The 22,925-nt window shown below is 43.5% G+C and overlaps 1 protein-coding gene across 1 annotated transcript in view; it reads left to right on the top strand.

The window, feature by feature from the left end:
• LOC124264650 (methylosome protein 50-like) overlaps positions 1 to 22,685 on the top strand; it is a 58,149-nt gene extending 35,464 nt beyond the window's left edge. Inside the window, exons 3-8 of the mRNA XM_046699388.1 lie at positions 3,761 to 3,902; positions 4,038 to 4,087; positions 12,185 to 12,310; positions 13,091 to 13,274; positions 13,583 to 13,660; positions 21,264 to 22,685. Of these exons, the coding sequence (XP_046555344.1) occupies positions 3,761 to 3,902; positions 4,038 to 4,087; positions 12,185 to 12,310; positions 13,091 to 13,274; positions 13,583 to 13,660; positions 21,264 to 21,468 (785 nt within the window). The 3' untranslated portion in view covers positions 21,469 to 22,685. The remainder of the gene's footprint in view (positions 1 to 3,760; positions 3,903 to 4,037; positions 4,088 to 12,184; positions 12,311 to 13,090; positions 13,275 to 13,582; positions 13,661 to 21,263) is intronic.
• Positions 22,686 to 22,925: the final 240 nt, after the last annotated feature.

Here is a 22,925-nt window from a genome sequence, read left to right as displayed (position 1 = left end):
CAAAAAGCACGGGACAGGAAGATGGCTACTGTAAGAGGAGCAAAAGAGTCTTTTCGCCGCCCATATGGCAATTACAGAGGAGCATCGGGAAGAGGCAGGTCATCCAGAGGCTCCCGCAATTATAAACGATGAAGGACAGGTTCGGAACGACTGGAGTCTTCCACCCCTAGCCGTTCCAGTACAACCATCACAAGTGGGTGGACGCCTTCAACTGCACTGGGAAAACTGGGGATTCCTAGAGGATCCATATGTCTCCAACATCCTACAGCCCGGATATCGCATACAACTACAGGCCACGCCTCCGCTGACAGTCATCCCTCCGAGGTTCGACTTCCAGGCTCTACAACTACCAAAGTTAAGAGAAGCGGTATCAACGCTCCTAACCAAGCAGGCCATAGAAATACTGGACCAAGTAAACATCGAACCAGGCTTCTACTCCCCAGTTTTCCTAGTGCCCAAGAAAAATTCCAAAGAAAAGTTTCGTCTCATCTACAATATGAGCACGTTCAACAGAGACTATCTACGCAAACCGCCAGCGTTTAGCATGATACACTTATCACAACTCACGGCACTTAATTCGTCCCAGAGACTACATGGCCAGCATAGATCTGCAAGACGATATCTACACATCCCAATACATCCCGACTCCAGGAAATACCTTCGGGTTTACACTAGACGGGCTGCATTACCAATGGAAAGTACTACCTTCGAATCTCATCCTGGTTATTCACAAGAGTGACGAAACCTATCGTCTCTTACCTACATCGTCAAAGGACTACGCGAGTGCATTCTACCTCGGCGACAGGATATAAGTGGATCCAGATCCACAGCGTCTCAGACTACAGTTAAACTTCATCATCAAGCTACTAACACAGTTAGGATGGTTAGTAAATCTACTCAAGTCGGACCTAGAACCTACGCAAGATCTGCAATTTCTAGGCATTCGATTTCTCACGGCGCGCAGAATCGTATTGTCGCATACGGAGGACCGATGGATCAAGATCCAACAGACAATCCCTCAAGCCTTACTCTCTCCGCTACCACTACGACAATGGCAGAGCCTGTTGGGTCTACTCACATCAGCTCAAGACATGACAGTCAGAGGCAGACTACAGTTACGTCCGTTACAGGTCCTCATCAACGCTCATCTCGACGACCTACAACCATTCAGTCTACCGAAGCACATCAGACCTCATCTACTATGGTGGACCAAGAGATCGAATGTTTGCGATGGAATCTGTTTAATAGAGCCGGAATTGAAAACACATCTCTATGTAGACGCGTCGCTCCAAGGTTGGGGAGCACACCTCGCCAACAGGACGGCATCAGGGTTATGGAGCCAACAAGAGAGCAAACTACACATAAACTTGCTAAAAATGCAAGCAGTAGTAAACGCCATACATCATTGGAGCAACTTACTAAAGAATGCCAAATTGATGATTCACACAGACAATTCAACAGTGGCGTTTTATGTGAACAAACGAGGCTCAACCAGGTCCCTGAACCTATTGACCTACCATCGCCGACAGAATGGATGCTCCATACAGAGATATTCGCACAAATTATCAAGAAAATAGGAGCTCCACTAATAGACCTATTTGCCACTCGCTTCAACAATCAGCTGACAACATTCGTATCACGAGTCCCAGACCCACTAGCATGGGCAACGGACACACTAAGCATATCGTGGGAAGGACTCAACGCGTACGCGAAAGCAGTCACGCTTGCATTACGCAACTCCACTCGCAACTTGTACGATGACAAGTGGCACAGTTTTGAAAATTATGCTGCAAAGAAAGGATTTACAGCTAGAAATGCTACACATCCACAAGTGGCTGATTACTTATGTTACCTACGTCAGACTAAACGTCTAAAAGGCTCAACATTATCAACATATCTTGCAGCTTTAAGCTCTGTCATAACTATGAGAACGGGTGTCAAGCTGACGAAAACACCAGAGTTACTCGCCTTACTACGTGCATTCTGTTTGGAGGATCAGAAACAGAGGTTTCGCGCTCCAGCATGGGATCTAAATATAGTGCTCCAACACCTCACAAGTGAGGCATATGAACCACGGAATCAACATCATTCAATTTCTGACTCAGAAAACTTTGTTCCTGTTATCCCTAGCAACAGCAGCCAGGATGTCAGAGATTCACGCACTAGATTACGAGAACACGCTTTGATGACAATCATAACATCGCGTGCATATGGGACTGCGCTGGGATTTCATCGCCAAGAACCAGTTGCCAGGTCAACCAGACAGATTATTCCACATCCCAGCTCTCTCATCAATTCTCGGACCTCATGATACACTGGATCTATCATTATGCCCAGTCAGAGCACTGAAAATATATCTCTGACGATCCAATCCGAGGCGACATAAACTCAAACGATTATTCATCCCTCTATCGACAGCTACACAGACTGAAGTCTCAAGTACAACTATCTCGATATGGATCAGGACTGTCATACTACGTGCCTACAAGGCTGCAGGACTCGACCCTCCAAGAGCATCTAATCCACATGAAATTAGAGCCCTAGCTTCAACACTTGCTCTACATGGCAACTGCTCTTTGAATACCATCATGGAGGGCTGCTTCTGGAGATCCGATATGGTGTTTGCCAACCACTATCTGAGAGATATCACCACCGAGGACGTCTCAGGTATTCACCATTTCGGTCCCATGGTCCTCGCACAGCTATATAGCTAATAACTCTATGAAGTTTATGCTATTATATATTTTAGCTTAAGTTCAATCACAATCTTAAGCTCAGTACTATGTTTATTGTATCATAATAATATCATTAGCTAACAACTCTATGAAGTTTATGCTATTATATTATCAAGCTTAAGTCTAGCTTAGTCTTAAGCATAGTATTCATGTTGTAAATACTTTATTTATGTTTATCATAATATCTATATATTGTAGTAACCCATATATGGCAGCTGATAAGTTTAACAGCAGGAATTTATCAATTCAGTGCCTTTATGAAGTTCCCATAAGGGTTATTACAGTTATTACAGTTAACAAATCACTAATTATCTAAATCCAAAGTATTCTGTATTCCCACCTCCGTTTCCGTAGGATTCTACAAGCAAAATAGCATGAGTCAGGATAAGGAAAAATATGTAATTTTCTGAATAAAATTGATATTTTATACTTACCCTGACTTATGAGGTAAGCCCTCCCATCCTCCCCACATAACACTTTGGATTTCCCTGAAAATTCAAGTGTTGGGCTCACTATATAAGGAGAGAGTGAGGCATGTGGTGGGAAGTGGCGCCCTCGTTCCCGCGCAAAAGAGTGGGATAGAGATAACTCTTGGTGAGTACTAATTAGTGATTTTACATTGAAGGGAGCTTCAATTGGGAGATACAAGTGTTCCACTGTGTTCGCAAGAAGAAGAAGACAAGCAAAATAGCATGAGTCAGGATAAGTATAAAATATCAATTTTATTCAGAAAATTACATTTTTAATTTTAGTACATATATTCTGCAAATAAATCACAGAGTTGGTGTGATGTTTTGATTATGATCAGCGTTTCATTGAGTATTATATGTTTATTAGTTTTCGAGTTAGATTGCAATTCATCTGTCCGCTTTTGAGCCAAACGGACTATAGTTGTTATTGAAAGACTGACTGTGAAGAGTAATTTATGTAGTGATGTAACAATGCTTTATTTATGAAGTGGGCTTGTGTCTTCATTGAAGGGTTTAACTGGATAGTGTATTTAACATACTGGTTTGTTGTTTCAGGGGGCGTGGCAGTGTGGGGGCTAGTTGATGACTTCCACACATTCGTGCTGTCTCAGTGTGCGATAGAGCATGACAACATTGTCAGTTCTGTCAGCGTGTCAGCTGATGGCAAGACGGTTATATCTGCCAGCTATGACAACAGGTGAGGGGGAGGACATTCTACTCTACTCCAACTGTAACAATACATTTCTCTGATAGCTGTAAATGTACGATCTTTGTTTTGTATGAGAATATTATCTACGTGATCTGAGAGAGCTTTTCCTTTTCTATTTGACAGAATAAAAGTGTGGGATCTAAGCAATCTCTCTTCAATACACACATATAGAGGTATGTACCCCATTTGATATTTGATGTAGATTTGATTTGGTGTTCACTTAATGTACTCATTTTGAATGTGAGTGAATATATATGTATTTCATATTAACAGCAGCATTAGAAATATAGCTGCGAGCAGTGATGACGTCTCCATGGTCTGTATGCAACCTAGGCCTTTAGTACCAGGTTAGCCTTTGAGAACTTCCTCAGAGGAGTTGAAGTCAATACGAGATGCAGTAGATTTATAAATAGGAGTTGGTGCCACAGGAAAAATGATTTTATAGAGTATATATACAAAAGAAAGCCAGTGTAGGGATTTATATATAGGAGTCATGTGATCTGACTTAGATTCAATATGTTTCAAAGTTCATATTCATGGATCTAAGAATATCATTTGGTGCCACAGGAAAATACTCTAAAGGGACAAGAACTGCCAGGAACACAGAAACTATGTTGGCCTCAGCTGAACCAAATGGTGTTATGTTTAACGTGAACCAAATAACAGAAATTGTTTAAAATACGATCTAGATACATATGCTTTGTAGAGAACCATTGGTGATAAAAACTATAGTAAGCAATATTGTACCTTGGAATAGATGGAAATTTTGGAAGCTCTGGAGTTCAGCACATTTTGGTAGACATGTACTCAGAAAACACTGAAAAACACAGCCCCAAAATCCAGTATGGCTGCCAAACTGTGCCTTCCAGACACCTGGATCCTACCCTTGTATTTGAAGGGAATCTGATTCCAGACCTGTACCAGAAATTTGGAAGTCATTTGACCAGTATTTTAGGAGATTGTTGCTTTTAAACTTATACTATGAATTATTTGTCCTTATTACTTGAGTCGAGAGCCATGAAATTTTCCTCAACACACCTTCAGGACCAGGGGCACCTTGATGATTTTGCTGAACAGATTCTCACAACTAGTTCTTGAGTTCTGCTTGGAACAAAAATCAACATAATAATAATAAATAGTAATAATTTTTCCTTATCCTGACTCATGCTAATTATGCTTGTATCCTTCCTCTTGCGAATGATAGTGGAACACTTGAAATCCCTTGAAGTTTCCTTCTAAAACAGCAGACGTAAAATCACTCACCCACGAGTAGCGTCCCTTTCCTCCCTTTTGACGCCCAAATGGTCACATGATCGGCCATATTTGGCACTCTCTCCTTCTTAGCCCTTGAGGATGGTTGTGAGAGCACCTGGGTCCCTATACGGCACATATCCTTTTATATTTTTGGACCTTACATCAAAATTATTGCTGTATACGGTTTTTAGGATTATATTCTACATTACGGTTTGAAATTTGATCTAAATTTTCTGTTGTTTGACATGTGTTTTCTTCATGTTTACATTTGATGAAAACTTGTATTCGCTTGTAGGTACCGAGTGTCTGCGGCTGACCCTCATTTATTATGTCCTAATTGCACTGTTTCATGTTCTTTCAGCTCTCGCTGTAAGTGACCCGTGAAGATCCGGGGTAGAATAGGTCTTCAGCAACCCATGTGCTTGCCATAAAAAGCGACTATCTTGTCCTAAGAGGCGACTAACGGGATCGGGTGGTCAGTTTCGCTGACTTGGTTGACACATGTCATCGGTTCCCAATTGCGCAGATCGATGCTCATGCTGTTGATCACTGGATTGTCTGGTCCAGACTCGATTATTTACAGACCGCCGCCATATAGCTGGAATATTGCTGAGTGCGGCGTAAAACTAAACTCACTCACTCACTCACTCGCTGTAAGTTTTGTGTAAATTTAACTTCAGTTGAATTTAATAATTACCTTTTTTCCATCTATAGACGTGCTAAGGACTGGGTAGCAAGGTATTCACAAGTCATGTCTAAATCGAGTGATTGCGCTGATAACCGTGTGTTGACCACTGCTGCAGATATTCATAATTCCAGTGAATTGCTGAACTTTTCTCGGGAGCAGGTCGATGTACCAGTGGTGAACGGCGGAGGCCATAAGAGATCATCGTCTACTGAGCTGACCCCATCACAGATGAAGAAGGCTAAATCATCATCTTCGCAGAAGAAGAAGGCTACTACCATGAAGACTTCAGCAAAGTCCAAGATCAGCTCTACACAGAAGATGAGGTCTTTCTCAGCCGAAATTGTTCCTCCGGAAGAAGCAGATGTTTATGATGATTCACCCATCCTCATACCTGAAGTCACCATCGTCAGTAAGAAGATGATGTCTGCTTCTACAGCTACATCGGCATTGTTATCAGCGCAGACATTGACAGAAGACCTTCTATCAATGCAGACATCGGGTACCAGACTCTTCACAAGTGCAGCGAGCCTTAGAGGACGTCTCTTCAGTATCAGATGCATCATCCCTGCAGCAGTCTCTTCAGACAACGCAGAACTTCAACCCGGGACTGTTCATGCAACAGTTTACAGACCAGATGATGTCGATGATGGAACGTTGCTTCGCTCAGGAGAAGGCTGCTATGAAGACCTCTACAACGACTACTAGCCTGCGTGAAGGCTCTACAGTCTCCCCACCACATCTGGATGAAGAGGGAAGCCTGTGTGAAGGCTCACGGACACGACTCTGCTACCAACGTAGACGCTCCAGAGATTGCTGCTAAGAAGTCTCCACGCAGGAAGGAATCGAGGCGTTCTCCCGAACCCTACAGATGTCGCAGATATGAGTCTTCATCTCCATCGGACTCTGACGCCCATCGAGACCCTGCGTGAAGGCACCCCTACAGAGGGGAAGCTACTTCCAGGAACCCACCTTTGCAAAGGCCTAGAGAATTATCTCAAAACTCCAGGTAGGATTCAAGATCGCATCGGGATCGATCGCCTGCGCGAAGCTCATCTTACAGATCATCCTATAGAGACTCAAGTCGTCGTGCATCCTTAGAGCGAGAGATGTCTAAATCAGAGGATGAAGGTGAAGGCATATTCTCTGATACTGAAGTTAACTCCTGGATCGCCAATGGCTTGGACTTATCATCACCTTCTAAGGACACAGATGAGGCGTTTACCTACAAGATGTCCAACGATGATTTCGGCACGCTCACCTTTCCACCGATCGACCCGATCTCTCAAGTACAAGACAACCTCAGCGCAGCTTTTGATAAAGCCACCAAGTCGCAGAATCAGCACATCCCGACGTTCAACGCCAGGAAATTCCCTCTACATAGGATGGAACCCTTCCTGAAGGCTCCAGAGGTTGATGATGACTACAAGATTATCACCGACTCCCGTCAGAGAACTTACAAAATTGAGGATAAGAAGTTAGCGCAGCTGGATACAACCACCAGACGTACTTTCTTCGGATTAGCCAGATCGAGGGCTATAAACTAAAAACACTCATCTCGAAGTTCAACCACTCCTCTGCCGAAGTAGACCGGATGATATACTCCGCTCTACTAATGCAGAAGAGGGATCATCAGTTTATGTCGGAGCACTTAGCATCCACATCAGCGGGCCTGACTCTCCTGAGAAGACAAGGGTTATTGTCAGCATGCACTTGGAGTGAACGCTTCACCAAGTCCTTATACAGAGCCCCATGGTCAGCATCTTACATCTTCGGAGGAGGAATTGAAGAAGTTGCCAGAGGTCTCTCACGACTCAAGGGAGGCTATGATGATTAAATCCATCGACACCTTGGCTAACTTGATTCGTGAGACGTCCCAATGCTACTCCAATAAATCTAAGTTTGCAGGAGCCAGAGAGCCAGAGAAAGGAAGTATTCCAGCATGAAAGGAAGAGGCTATTTTCGTCGCCCAACTGGAGCTCCTAGAGGTAACCCCGGAAGAGGCCGAGCACCTAGGGGTGCAAGAGGAATCAAGCGCTGAAGGACAGGTTCGGAACGACTGAAGTCTTCCACCTCCAGCCGTTCCTTTACATCCTTCGACAGTGGGTGGATGTCTTCAAAGGTACTGGGAGAATTCGGGAATACTACAGGACGACTACGTATCCCAGATACTGCGCAGAGGGTACAAGATACAGTTGGAAGCCACTCCGCTGCTCACAAGCAACCCGATGGCCTTCAACTATGCAGCCGACCAGATAGAGAAACTGGACGATGCTATCAAGACCCTACTCAACAAAGAGGCAGTAGAAGAGATAGATCAAGATCTCATCACGCCCGGGTTTTACTCCCCAATTTTCCTGGTACCAAAGAAGAATTCCAAGGAGAAATTTCGGCTCATCTACAACATGAGGAAGTTCAACCGGGAGTATCTACGCAGACCAGCAAAATTCAAAATGATACATCTTCCTCAGCTCTGACATCTCGTTCATCCAGCAGACTACCTCGCCAGCATAGATCTGCAAGATGCGTACCTCCACATCCCGATACATCCAGACTCAAGGAAGTACCTACGATTCCTGTTCAACGGACATCACTTCCAGTGGAAGGTTCTACCGTTTGGAATATCGTCGGCCCCCTGGTTGTTTACTCGAGTGACAAGCCCATCGTCACATATCTACATCGTCGAGGTCTACGCAGTGCTTTCTACCTGGACGACGGGATTCAAGCTCATCACGATCGCAGTCAACTCAGACTGCAACTAGACTTCACCATAAGGCTGCTCACTCAACTAGGATGGCTATTGAATCTCCTCAAGTTGGAACTGGAGCCGAAACAAGATCTGCAATTTCTAGGAATTCGACTCATCACACCAGTGAATCGCATAGTCGTTCCAGAGGATCGTTGGGTCAAGAAACAACAGATGATATCTCAAGCATTGCTCTCTCCGTTGACACTACGTGCTTGGCAAAGCATGCTCGGTCTACTCACCTCAGCTTGTTTGAGTGGCATTTAGATATATGGATATACAACTTCTTTAATATAATATGAGCAATGTTTCGGTGTAGCTACTAACACCGTTTTCAAGCAAATGATGTACAATACTAGAGGCAAGGTATATATACATCACTGGCTTCCTCCCAATAATCCCCCATAGCTCACTCTGTGTAACAATTGCCTTCTTGTGTAAACATCCTCCATCCTTGTACATCAAACTCATTAATTGTGCAAACACCAATCACTTACTGTTCAACTTCAACAACGAAGTGGCAGTAGGAAAGTGGTCGAGTCAGGATCAGAAGTCACACATCAATCTGTTGGAGATGAAAGCAGTAATCAACGCTTTACAACATTGGTCCAGCGTACTAAAGAACGCACAACTCATGGTACACACGGACAACTCTACAGTGGCGTTTTACATCAACAAACAAGGGTCAACAAGATCAACAAGTCTGCTACAACTCAGCTTTCTCCTGTTCAGCATAGTCGACGACCTTAACATCTACATGAAGGCATGTCACATTCCAGGAGCAAAGAATGTCATAGCAGACGCCCTATCTCTTCCACTACAACCATCCCCGACAGAATGGATGTTGCATCCAGAAGCATTCCAGTTCATCATACAGACTATAGGATCCCCACTAATAGACCTGTTGGCAACAAAGTTAACAAACAGCTACCAACGTTCGTCTCACCGATTCTGGATCCTCAGGCATGGGCAACAGGTGCTCTAAGCATCTCATGGGAAGGACTAAACGCTTACGAGTTTCCACCTCCTGCACTACTCCCACAAGTAATACAGAAAATCAAGCAGACGACTACGTTGCAACTGATTTTGGTCGTGCCCTACTGGCCACCGAGGGTATGGTTTCCCGTCCTCATACAAGAACTCGGAAGTCCAACCCTGAAACTACCAGAGTGGTTGAACCTGCTCGTCCATCCACACACCAAGCAAGCTCACGGGAAACCGACACTGTTCCAGCTACACGCCTGGAGCGTATTACAGCTTGCCTGAAGACTAGAGGGTACTCCGCCAGAGCAGCGAAAGCAGTTACACTAGCTCTACGCAGATCAATGCGCTACTTGTACAACAACAAGTTGCAGAGATTTGAACAGTATATAAAGAGGATAGGCTTTACAGCGGTGAAAGCAACACATCCTCAAGTGATGGAGTACTTATGTCATCTACGACAGATGAGACACTCTCAACTTACCTACTCTCAACTTACTTAGCTGCCCTCAGTACAGTATCAACATGAAAACGGGTATCAACCTGACCAAAGTGCCAGAGATTCTGGCACTACTACTCTCGTTCAAGTTGGAAGACCAACAAAAGAAATTTAAGGCTCCTGCCTGGGATCTCAACATAGTTCTACAACATCTCACCAGTGATGCCTATGAGCTTCTAGAACAGACATCCTTTGAGCTACTAACTCAGAAAACGCTGTTCCTGATCGCCCTAGCAACAGCTGCACGGATGTCAGAAATACATGCTCTGGACTTTGAACAAACACGATTTGAATCAAAACATCGTAACATCGTACATCTTGGACTGAGATGGGATTTTATCACCAAGAACCAACTGCCTGGTCAGCCTGACAGACAGTTCCACATCCCAGCACTCTCTACAGTCCTTGCGCCACAGGATACGCAGGATCTATCCTTATGCCCAGTCAGAGCACTTAAACTCAACCTACAGAGAACTAAAACAAGGAAACGAAAATTCAAGCACCTATTCATCCCCTTATCCACCGAGACGCCCACGGAAGTCTCTCGGACAACGATATCGATCTGGATGAAAGCCTATAAAGGGCCTATAAAGCAGCAGGACTTGAGCCTCCACGAGCCTCCAATCCACATGAAGTCAGAGCCCTGGTGTCAACACTTGCTCTGCAAGGAAACTGCTCGATTACAACTATAATGGAGGTCTGCTTTTGGAGATCGAACACGGTGTTTGCCAACCACTACCTCAGAGACATTGCCACTGAAGACGTCTCAGGCATTCACCAGTTTGGGCCACTTGTTGTAGCACAACAACTAACGGTTCCACAAAGGCGCTGAGTAAATCTCACCCCTTTTATCACATGACTTGTGAAAACCAACGCTCTGGAGAACAATGGCTATAAGTCCATGCACACATCTAGGACAGACTAGCATGAGTGATAGACCCTGTACTTGTATAGGACATACTTGTACATGAAGAAGGGTAGCATCTCCACTTGATGCGCGCATCAAGAGATGGAGTTGCAATAGATAACTAATGGAATATTAGTATATCTAACATCCACACGAAAATGTCAGGAGAAGTTTCGGAAGAAATCTGACAAGTTGTGGCCCTCCCAGACTCATGAGAGAGAAGTTGAAAGAACAGAATCTTCAACAGTGCCGTCATAAGTTCCAAAGGGGGAGGCAATACAGGACGTTAATCTACAACCAGTGAATCCAGAATGTGGCCTGACCCACCACCGTTTCCGACGGATTCTGCAAGCATAATTAGCATGAGTCAGGATAAGGAAAAATATGTAATTTTCTGACTAAAATTGATATTTTAAACTTATCCTGACTCGTGAGGTTAGCCCTCCCAACATCCCCTCTTATGGCACTCTGGATTTCCCTGTAAATCCGGGTGTCAGGCTTACATACGGAGAGAGTGCCAAATATGGCCGATCATGTGACCATTTGGGCGTCAAAAGGGAGGAAAGGGACGCTACTCGTGGGTGAGTGATTTTACGTCTGCTGTTTTAGAAGGAAACTTCAAGGGATTTCAAGTGTTCCACTATCATTCGCAAGAGGAAGGATACAAGCATAATTAGCATGAGTCAGGATAAGTATAAAATACCAATTTTAGTCAGAAAATTACATAATCGAACAGTTCCAAAAGGTCTCCTGCCTTTTAGGCATGGCGCGCCCTAAACTAACTCAGGCTATACATTATGTACAGGATGTTTTGCATGTCTACCTGCATCTGTTCTTCTGGCCTGATGTTGTTTCTGGAGCAGATATTAAAACCGTCTTTGATAGCTCATGTGGTGAACTAGTGCCGTTTGATAGTTTGAGGATTTTTTTTTTTTTAGTTTCCATGGTAACAACTGTGACTTGGCTGGAAAGGACAGGAGTGCTTGTTTATGAATTAGATCTTGAAAAGCATACAGTATTTCTGTTCAGAACTTTGCACAAATAAAGAATTCAGTTTCAAGTGAATAGGTGCAGATTGTGAGAAATGTTTTGGTGTAGATACAGCAGTATCTGATAAGCATAATGATTGTATGTATAAATGAGATGTTGCCATGGTGATGTTGAGTGTTGCAATAGTTAGCCCGTGTTGTTGTTTCAGCCCACTCTGATATTGTGTGGTCAGTTGACTGTCACCCTACAGAGGCGGACATGTACCTGTCATGTGGACATGACAAAGCGGTCCTGCTGTGGGATCAGAGGAAACCTAAACCAGCCAGTATTATCAGTAAGATCAGAATACCAATCTACAGTGAGACCCTGGACCCCCAAGATCCGGACACCTCCCCTTCTGGTCAATTTTCATAAATAACCAATCTCCTACGTTATAAAAGTGACTGTCTATAACGCATATGCAGTTTCCGTTCCTGGACGGTAAATTTTACAAACCAAACGGCTAAATCAACACAAAATTGACTCATTTATCCGTACGAAACTTTGATTTTCCGCTGGCTGTGTGAAGTGAAGCGCGAGTGTCCAACATGTCTTGACACGAGACAAGGTCTGCTAATGCAGATTAATGACCAATTAGCAGGGTATTGGTGGTGATTAGTAGGCCTATCTGACACAGAGTGAATTGTAATTGGCAAATAAAAATGATCATGCTGTTTTTGAAGTGATTTTAAAGCAAAAGTGTATGCTCGCTACCGTTTCAACACCTAAGTCTTGATGACAGAAATCCAGACATCCGGATATTCAGTTATCCGGGCGATTTACGCAAAAACGAATGTGTCCAGATATCCGGGGTCTCACTGTATGTGAAAAATATGTTTTCAATAAGGACTTAACTGAAAAAATAACAAAGACTAAGATTTCATGTTCACCATGGTCCCAGCGCAGCCCCCAGCTTTCAGGATATGCTGGATGTGAGCGCCGCTGTGCTAGGTGGACCAAACATATGGTTTTCTTGAAGGTGGTATAAATCCAGGACCTGACTGAGTATTAAACTGTTTATGCCTTAATTGTTGTAGCCCTGCTGCCTGCTGTATGAGTTGTATTTATGCTGCAGAGTGTCCACGTCTGCAGGGCTCCCCTACCTGCTCCTCCTGGCAGCCCGGCTCACAACACACAGCAGCCATAGGCAGTGAGGTGGGCCAGATGGTGCTGATGGATATCAGGATGGTGGCTGACACAGTCCAGGCTTATACACCGCACACGCGCAGGGTACAACGTACAGAGTTCTGCCCGGCCAAGTAAGTACCATGCACACGCTAGTAAGAAGAGCTTCAGGAACAGTCCATTTTGTATTTTGATGGAGTTAGCCTTAGACACTATGGACTCTAAAACAGGGCTATCATGCTATCAACAAAGTCATTGTTACAAGTACATCCTGCTGATACAAATGCCATTTGGCAAGTACTGGAATTTTGGAACACCCCTGAACCAATCAAGCTGGGTAAGAATGCTACTTTCTGTGAGAGTTAAAGCAATCAAGAGAATCACCTGCTCATTACTCTCCTGTAGATGATGGAGCTACATGTTCCCCTTGTTGTGTTCACAGACCAAGTTTGCTGGCGTCAGTGGGGGAGGACTGTGGGACGGTGGTGGCTGCAATCGATGATAATTCCATAGCCAGCAGGTAAGTTGTGAATGCTGCACCAGGACTGTCAACTTTGCTAATTCAAAGAAATTAGCTAAGTTTCAGCAAATTCTGAATATATTTTGACAAAAGATCTATCAGAATGTTGACAACTGGCCAGTAATGAGTCATGAAAATATTTTTGAGCAGCCGTAGCTTTGAGCAGCCGTAGCTTTGAGCAGCCGTAGCTTTGAGCAATTACAACTGATCAGCCATTGATGTTGCCAAGACTGTAGTCCAAGGATTCCATATAATGTACGTTGATATAGCAGTGTGATTGGATAAAATAATTTTCTGTTTTGCTAAACTAACTCTGATCGCTTATCATACTTTGATTTCCTTTTTACGCTTTTAGGGAATATAGTGGGTTGGGAAATACGCTTTTAGGGAATATAGTGGGTTGGGAAATACACATTGAGGGAATACAGTAGTAATATGCACAATGGAGGTTCTGCATCAGATCCGCTTATGGCGTTATTTATGGCTAATTAAGCTCCCAGGGGCCCTGTACAAACGGCGGTTGATGAGGGGACATCAAACAATGTCCCAGGACGAAAGATAAATTTTTAAATTATGAAGCCACACTTAAATTTTTCCATTTAGAAAGATGATATTAATAGAGGTATAATGAAAAATGATTCCACAAGAGAAAACAAAATACTCTGCTTTGGCTCTTGAGTGGTTCGAGATAGTGAAGGAATCGCTGAAAATCATACCGGCTGAAAATATATCAGTCATAGCAGGAAAAACGATAGACATTATAGGTTGGAGTAAGCAGGAAGGGCAATCCATCAGAGTGGTGCTCAAAGATGGAATTGTTTTTTGGGCAAACAAGAGACTGGAGCTCGAGTTGAAAGAGAATTCTCAGTGTGCAGAAATATTCGTGACCCAAAACGAACAAAAAATTAGCTGGATAATGAGGGACAGGGATGATTACAACTTTGGGTTTAAAGTTCGCATGGGACCAGCCAGAACTTTCCTTAAAGACGGAAACCCCATCACTTTGTATCCAACCATTTTGATAGTCTTACCAAATATTAAAAACCCATTGGATAACACTGTGTCGTCAGGTACAAATCCTGTGCCTTATCCGAAAAAAAAAAGAAAAAAAAAGGTGTATCATGAGTAGTATCGTATACCACAAATGATACATCAGTAAATTTTTTTCCCCTCAGTAATTGTATTGTTTAGCAATTTTGTTATAGATGGGATCTGTTATAAATTCATTGAAGTCGGGATTTCTTATTTACTTATTTATATCTAATAGTGAGGGAGGTAACGCCATGTCATGGGGTACGATGGACAATTCCGCTCGCACGATTCCCCTGCCAGGTCCATCTTTTTGATAATACAAATAGGGCTCGTCTTCTTTGATATCCACCCGGTCGATGTGATGCATTTTGATTGACCACAGAGGGTTGGTGGCGCGTCGTTGACTTCCTCCCTCGAGTTCGCTGAGCTGGTATAAACACCTCATGCTGACCCGACCCGATAGTTTTTTCTCTTTACCCCTATGCGGCGCAGACGATTCAGAAGAAACGGATTTCATTTTAATAGCTTTGGAGGGTTTCTTGTTGATGAGTTGCGTCACTTCGTTGTTGATCGCTGACACAACTTTAGGTAAAAGCGTGACCCATTCGGTCAAGAGATTAAAAAAAATCTTGTAAAGCCAATGGCATTAACGAAAAAGAGAAATAATAATTCATAGAACTGGGGAGAGAACAAACCCGTCAAGCATTCCTTACCAAAACCAAAGAAATCATAAGAGATTCACAATAAACTGTTTCCTTGATGTCAATGTAAATGCATGATTTAAAAATTTCTCTTTTGTCCCTGGACATTGTTTGATGTCCCCTCATCAACCGCCATTTGTAAAGGGCCCCTGGAAGCTTATTTAGCCATAAATAACGCAATAAGCGGATCTGATGCAGCACCTCCATTGTGTGTACTACTACGCTTTTAGGGAATATAGTGGGTTGGGAAATACGCATTGAGGGAATACAGTGTGTAGGGAAATACACATAGAGGGAATACAGTGTGTGGGTATTACTCATTGAGGGAATACAGTGTGTGGGTATTACGCATTGAGGGAATACAGTGTGTGGGTATTACGCATTGAGGGAATACAGTTTGTGGGTATACATTGAGGGAATACAGTGTGTGGGTATTACATTGAGGGAATACAGTGTGTGGGTATTACGCATTGAGGGAATACAGTGTGTGGGTATTACGCATTGAGGGAATACAGTGTGTGGGTATTACACATTGCATTGAGGGAATACAGTGAGTGGGTGGGTACGATTGAGGGAATACAGTGTGTGGGTATTACACATTGAGGGAATACAGTGTGTGGGTATTACGCATTGAGGGAATACAGTGGGTGGGTATTACACATTGAGGGAATACAGTGGGTGGGTATTACGCATTGAGGGAATACAGTGGTGTGGGTATTAATGCATTGAGGGAATACAGTGTGTGGGTATTACACATTGAGGGAATACAGTGTGTGGGTATTACGCATTGAGGGAATACATGGGTGGGTGTGGGTACGCATTGAGGGAATACAGTGTGTGGGTATTACATTGAGGGAATACAGTGTGTGGGAATACAGTGTTGTGGGGAATACAGTGTGTGGGTATTACGCATTGAGGGAATACAGTGTGTGGGTATTACGCATTGAGGGAATACAGTGGGTGGGTATTACGCATTGAGGGAATACAGTGGGTGGGTATTACGCATTGAGGGAATACAGTGGGTGGGTATTACGCATTGAGGGAATACAGTGGGTGGGTATTACGCATTGAGGGAATACAGTGGGTGGGTGAATATCGCATTGAGGGAATACAGTGGGTGGGGAATATGCATTGAGGGAATACAGTGGGTGGGGAATATGCATGGAGGGATTACAGTTGGTGGGGAATATGCATGGAGGGACTACAGTTGGTAGGGAATATGCATGGAGGGATTACAGTGGGTGGGGAATATGCATTGAGGGAATACAGTGGTGGGATATGTATTGAGGGATTACAGTTGGTGGGGAATATGCATGGAGGGATTACAGTTGGTGGGGAATATGCATGGAGGGACTACAGTGGGTAGGGAATATGCATGGAGGGATTACAGTTGGTGGGGAATATGCATGGAGGGACTACAGTTGGTGGGGAATATGCATGGAGGGATTACAGTTGGTGGGGAATATGCATGGCGGGAACAGTGGGTAAGGATTACGCATTGAGGAATTACAGTTGGTGGGGAATATGCATGGAGGGACTACAGTTGGTGGGGAATATGCATGGAGGGACTATAGTTGGTGGGGAATTTGCATGGCGGGAACAGTGGGTGAGGATTACGCATTGAGGAATTACAGTTGGTGGGGAATATGCATGGAGGGACTACAGTTGGTGGGGAATATGCATGGAGGGATTACAGTTGTTGGGGAAATATGAATGGAGGAATTACAGTTGGTGGGGAATATGCATGGAGGGACTATAGTTGGTGAGGAATATGCATGGCGGGAACAGTGGGTGAGGATTACGCATTGAGGAATTACAGTTGGTGGGGAATATGCATGGAGGGACTATAGTTGGTGGGGAATATGCATGGAGGGATTACAGTTGTAGGGGAAATATGCATGGAGGGACTACAGTTAGTGGGGAATATGCATGGAGGAATTACAGTTGTCGGGGAATATGCATGAAGGGACTATAGTTGGTGGGGAATATGCATGGAGGGATTACAGTTGTTGAGAAATATGCATGGAGGAATTACAGTTGGTGAGGAATTTGCATGGAGGGACTATAGTTGGTGGGGAATATGCATGGAGGAATTACAGTTGGTGGGGAATATGCATGGAGGGACTACAGTTGGTGGGGAAATATGCATGTAGGGATTACAGTTGGTGGGGAATATGCATGGAGGGACTATAGTTGGTGGGGAATATGCATGGAGGAATTACAGTTGGTGGGGAATATGCATGGAGGGACTACAGTTGGTGGGGAAATATGCATGGAGGATTTACAGTTGGTGGGAAATATGCATGGAGGGACTACAGTTGGTGGGGAATATGCATGGAGGGACTATAGTTGGTGGGGAATATGCATGGAGGGATTACAGTTGGTGGGAAATATGCATGGAGGAATTACAGTTGGTGGGGAATATGCATGGAGGAATTACAGTTGGTGGGGAATATGCATGGAGGGACTATAGTTGGTGGGGAATATGCATGGAGGAATTACAGTTGGCGGGGAATATGCATGGAGGGACTACAGTTGGTGGGGAATATGCATGGAGGAATTACAGTTGGTGGGGAATATGCATGGAGGAATTACAGTTGGTGGGGAATATGCATGGAGGAATTACAGTTGGTGGGGAATATGCATGGAGGGACTACAGTTGGTGGGAAAATATGCATGTAAAAGGATTACAGTTGGTGGGAATATGCATGGAGAGGACTATAGTTGGTAGGAATATGCATGGAGGAATTACAGTTGGTGGGAATATGCATGGAGGGACTACAGTTGGTAGAAATATACATGGAGGATTTACAGTTGGTGGGAAATATGCATGGAGGGACTACAGTTGGTGAGGGAATATGCATGGAGGTTACAGTTGGTGGGGAATATGCATGGAGGAATTACAGTTGGTGGGGAATATGCATGGAGGGACTACAGTTGGTGGGGAATATGCATGGAGGAATTACAGTTGGTGGGGAATATGCATGGAGGAATTACAGTTGGTGGGGAATATGCATGGAGGAATTACAGTTGGTGGGGAATATGCATGGAGGAATTACAGTTGGTGGGGAATATGCATGGAGGGACTACAGTTGGTGGGGAAATACCGGAGATGCCAACCACTCCGATTTTGGAGGAGTTGCTCTGATTTTCAAATACAAAATGCACTCTCCAATTTGTCAATAGAAAATATAAGTAGAAAATATAAGTATGTTTATCAATTTAAAATGTTTGAAAGAATTTTAGTAAATAGCCATTTAAATATGTTCATCTCAGTTAAGTATCATCTGGTTTGCCCAGAAATTATATATTTCCAGGCTAAATCTAAAGATTTTCATAGGGGAGGCGCCCAGACCCCCATCGTCAAAAGGTGCCCGAGCCCCCTCTCACGCTCTCCCCCAACTCGCAGTCTCAGTAAACTTAAGACTCAGTATTATTCGTCAGACTGCTATACTGAGTCTACCAAAACCTTGTGGAAGGTCGCGTCAGATAACCTTTTCAATTGACCAATCAGAACACAGCTTACCAAATCGCGAAAGTTGACATTCGCACATACCTTTTGAACTTTTACCTCCAAAACTTTTACCGAACGATTCCAAATGTTATTTTCCGTATGATCGGTTCCTAGTGAGGCACACCACTGCAGTGAGTAAATGGTTGCTGAAAATAGAGTTTTGTCAGTATTCAAGCATGTCAGCTTGCTGAAATATTAGCTAATGATAGCCATGTCAACAGAAACCCCATATACTGCAGGGCCAATATCTGTGTTTTATGCAATTTTCATTTGTTGGGAGATTAGTTTTGGCGAACGGGGAAGAGAAAATCCATTTTGTAAGTCTGGATAAAACTGGTTTCATCATTCTCCCTAAATAATAGCTGTTGTCTGATTGGTTAAATCCGTTCGGCCGTCTCGCGTTTGATTGACGGTCATAGGTCGCTCAAAGGTTACCTGACGCGACCTTCCACAAGGTTTTGTTAGACTCAGTATAGCAGTGTAACAAATAATACTGAGCTTCAGTTTACTTAGACTGCCCCAACTCGCACCTTCAGGGCTCGGGAATTGCTTTTAGCAAGGCATGACTCAGCTTTCATTTGCTTCAAGGTTGGCATCTCTGTGATACCCATTGAGGGAATACAGTGGGTGGGGACATATGCATGGAGGGAATGCAGTGGGTGAGGAAATAAGCACAAGGGTCGAATTAATACGCTAAATGCGTTTAAAAATTCATAATAACGTTACATTTTTAAAACAAGGATGACTTTCTTAGCGTCTTGCAGTGTTGCATCCAGGTTGCGCTCGATTGCAGTATTCCCCGCGTACATCTCCCTCAAAAAATGAAAATCGATGCGCAACTTGTCACGCAACAAAATGACCACGTACCTATCATATTGTGTCAGCTCACGCACCTGTGTAACGTGTGGGTCTCGTGGACACAATTACATATCGCAAATCAAAAGCATATATAAACTATAAATAAATAAGTAAATATATAAACAAGACAGCGAATCATGTTGATAAACTCTTCCGTATGTTAAACCAAACTGGTTTCATCATTCTCTCTCTTTTCATGACAAATACAGGGGTGGTGGGGTAGCCTAGTGGTTAAAGTGTTTGCTCGTCACGCCGAAGAGCCGGGTTCGATTCCCCTCATGGGTACAGTGTGTGAAGCCTATTTCTGGTGTCCCCTGCCGTGGTATTTCTGGAATATTGTTAAAAGCGGCGCAAAACTAAACTCACTCACTCACTCATGACAAAATACCCAAAGTGGTTTCTCGACCTATATCTATTTTCGGTTTTGCATATATTACTGTATGGTATAGTCCATAGGTTTACTTCAGCCAATCAGGTGCTGCATATTAAGCAGCTCTGCGACATTTGTAATTTGTTTAGTTTGATGATTGGTCGAAAACATCATGACCTCGTGTCAAACTAAAAATAGCATGGCACACCGAAGGTAATACTTCCGAACAGGGTAACAGAGCGAACAATACACCAAAGTGCTGTCACATAACATTAGTTATGATTATAAATATTTTGCATTGATAGAGCAAAACACAATGCTAGAATATATTTCTCTTGATAAAATAAACAGTTTCCGAACTGCATCAGAATTCATCTCAAAAACTACTGGCAAATCGCGGGGGGCGTGTGCACAGCTGATTGCTATTTCCGTATACGAGACAAATACACACATTAATCTTAATCCCTGCATATAATACAATGCAAAGCAAAAATAAATTAGAACTGAAATGGTAAACAATCGTGCATAGTGATCTGTAATTGCAAATTTACTGTCTTTACTGACAAAGTAGCCTTCTCTTGTTCCTTCACTCAAACTGATATGTAATGTTGTTTTCTTACGCTCTGAAAAAGTTTCAAGAAAGTGTAACCCATAGATAAGCCGACCCCCTTCTACAATCCAAATTGAGGAGCCCAGATCTAAGGAATTTCCCTGTTGCTGTTGCAGCACAGAAAGTTAAGAAAGAGAGATGATTATTTCACAAATGTTTACCGTTACTTAAGGATGTTCAAACTAAAGGTTATTGATTTTGGAATTACTTTTATGTTTTTGCTTCTTGAAATTTCATTTAGCTTGTACCTTAAAGTCACAAGCAGTTTTTTGCTTGTGCTTTAAAAAGTTAAGTTCTAACCCTGAATCACGGTGGAAATACAGCGGTTGGTTAATTCGCATTTGAATACAGAGGGTGGGATAATACACATTGGGAGGGAAATATGCACTTTAGTGGGGAGGGGTGGGAACCTTGGAAGGGAATTTACATTGGGAAGCCAGCATGCAGAGATACAACATCGAAACTGTTTCACCCTTATATGTACAGGAATTGAGTCTTTCTAATTTATTTCATTTCAGCTACAGTGTGTGTTCTCACTCCGACTTCGTGCAGGGTCTGACCTGGTTTGGCAGTGACTGTCTGTACACCTGTGGCTGGGACTCCCAAGTGGTCAGGCACGACCTAACTGATTCCAAGAGCAACACAACCAAGGCTGTTGTAATGGATGTAAATGGAGAGATCCCGGATAAAGGACAGCTCATTGAGGATCAACAGCAGAGCTAACCTAGATACATGAGCAGCCACACGAAGAAGAATAGCATTACAAGTGGGGAAAAGACAGGTGATCTCACGCAGAAGTGGTGACAGTGTCCTGTGTGACAGCTCATACCAGTTGCTGGGACGACCGTGTCCTTGGTTACAGCTCATACCAGTTGCTGGGACGACTGTGTCCTTGGTTACAGCTCATACCAGTTGCTGGGACGACCGTGTCCTTGGTTACAGCTCATACCAGTTGCTGGGACGACTGTGTCCTGTGTGACAGCTCATACCAGTTGCTGGGACGACCGTGTCCTTGGTTACAGCTCATACCAGTTGCTGGGATGACCGTGTCCTGGGTTCAGTTCATACCAGTTGCTGGGGCGACTGTGTCCTGTGTGACAGCTCATACCAGTTGCTGGGACGACCGTGTCCTGGGTTCAGTTCATACAGGTCACCTGGACAGATTTCAACAGAGCTTGTGACACACATGGCATCACAGGACTCTAGAGTCTCCATCATTATTGCTGTATACTTCACACCTTGTTGTGAAACTGCTGCAGGCAGTATATGAAGGTGGAGTGTGTGTGTGTGTATGCAAATGTGTGTGTGTGTGTGTGTGTGAGTGTGTGTGCTTGTAAGCATGTACAAGAGCTGGTGACCGAGCCACAACAATGTCTTCAACAGTATCAAAAAATCTCTGGAACTGTTCAGTAATGGGATTTGTGAAAGTATTTGTAGTTATTTGCCTCACTTCCCCTTTAATCCAAAATCCTGCAAACTGTTGGTGTCATGTTTGATATTGTATTCTACCTTCCCTTTTTGCAGACCATCATTCCCTGTTCTCACTGATTCACAGATGCTTCAGATGAACAGCTATGCATTTCTAGCTAGTGTATTCCTCCTCCATGGCACACCTCAGTCAGCAGATAGGGCTCCCCATCTTGATACAACACAAGCCCTGTCTATCTCAGCTTGGAAGCTATTTTGCTGCCTTCAGATTATGCAATTGAAATTAGTACATATCAAAATATTAAATACCTCGTCAGTGGAGACTTGTTCTGGCAGTGATTGTATGTTGTGTCAAGATGGGCATGTTCACGAAGGCTCTGTGGTGATTGATATTAATGTGCTCTATCTGTAGGATCTGACAGGTGTCAGTCTGTTATCTTGTAAAACAATATTCGCCGTGGTGCAACTTGAGTTTTGTATGACATAATATACAAATAAACTGTGACTGTCTATGTTTGAGCTTATGTTCACATTTCCGACTGCCCAGTCAGTCCCATGAAGACTATCAACAGCCTCACAAAACAAAATGTTTGCACACATTATCCACATGAGAGGATAGCCTACAAGTTCAGCAAGAGCTTGTCAAAGTCCGTGTTCCAGTCAAGCAGTTAACATCTTCTCACTGTAGAAAAAGAAGCACAGGAATAGTTTTCCGATTCTACTTCTGTATTATATAAGTAATCAACAGATCA

The sequence above is a fragment of the Haliotis rubra genome, unplaced genomic scaffold, assembly GCF_003918875.1.
Source record: "Haliotis rubra isolate DU_JTF1 unplaced genomic scaffold, ASM391887v1 Scf934, whole genome shotgun sequence".
Classification (NCBI taxonomy): Eukaryota; Metazoa; Mollusca; class Gastropoda; order Lepetellida; family Haliotidae; genus Haliotis; species Haliotis rubra.
Note: the sequence above shows the minus strand (reverse complement) of the source record. Positions and strands in the feature narration are given on the sequence as shown.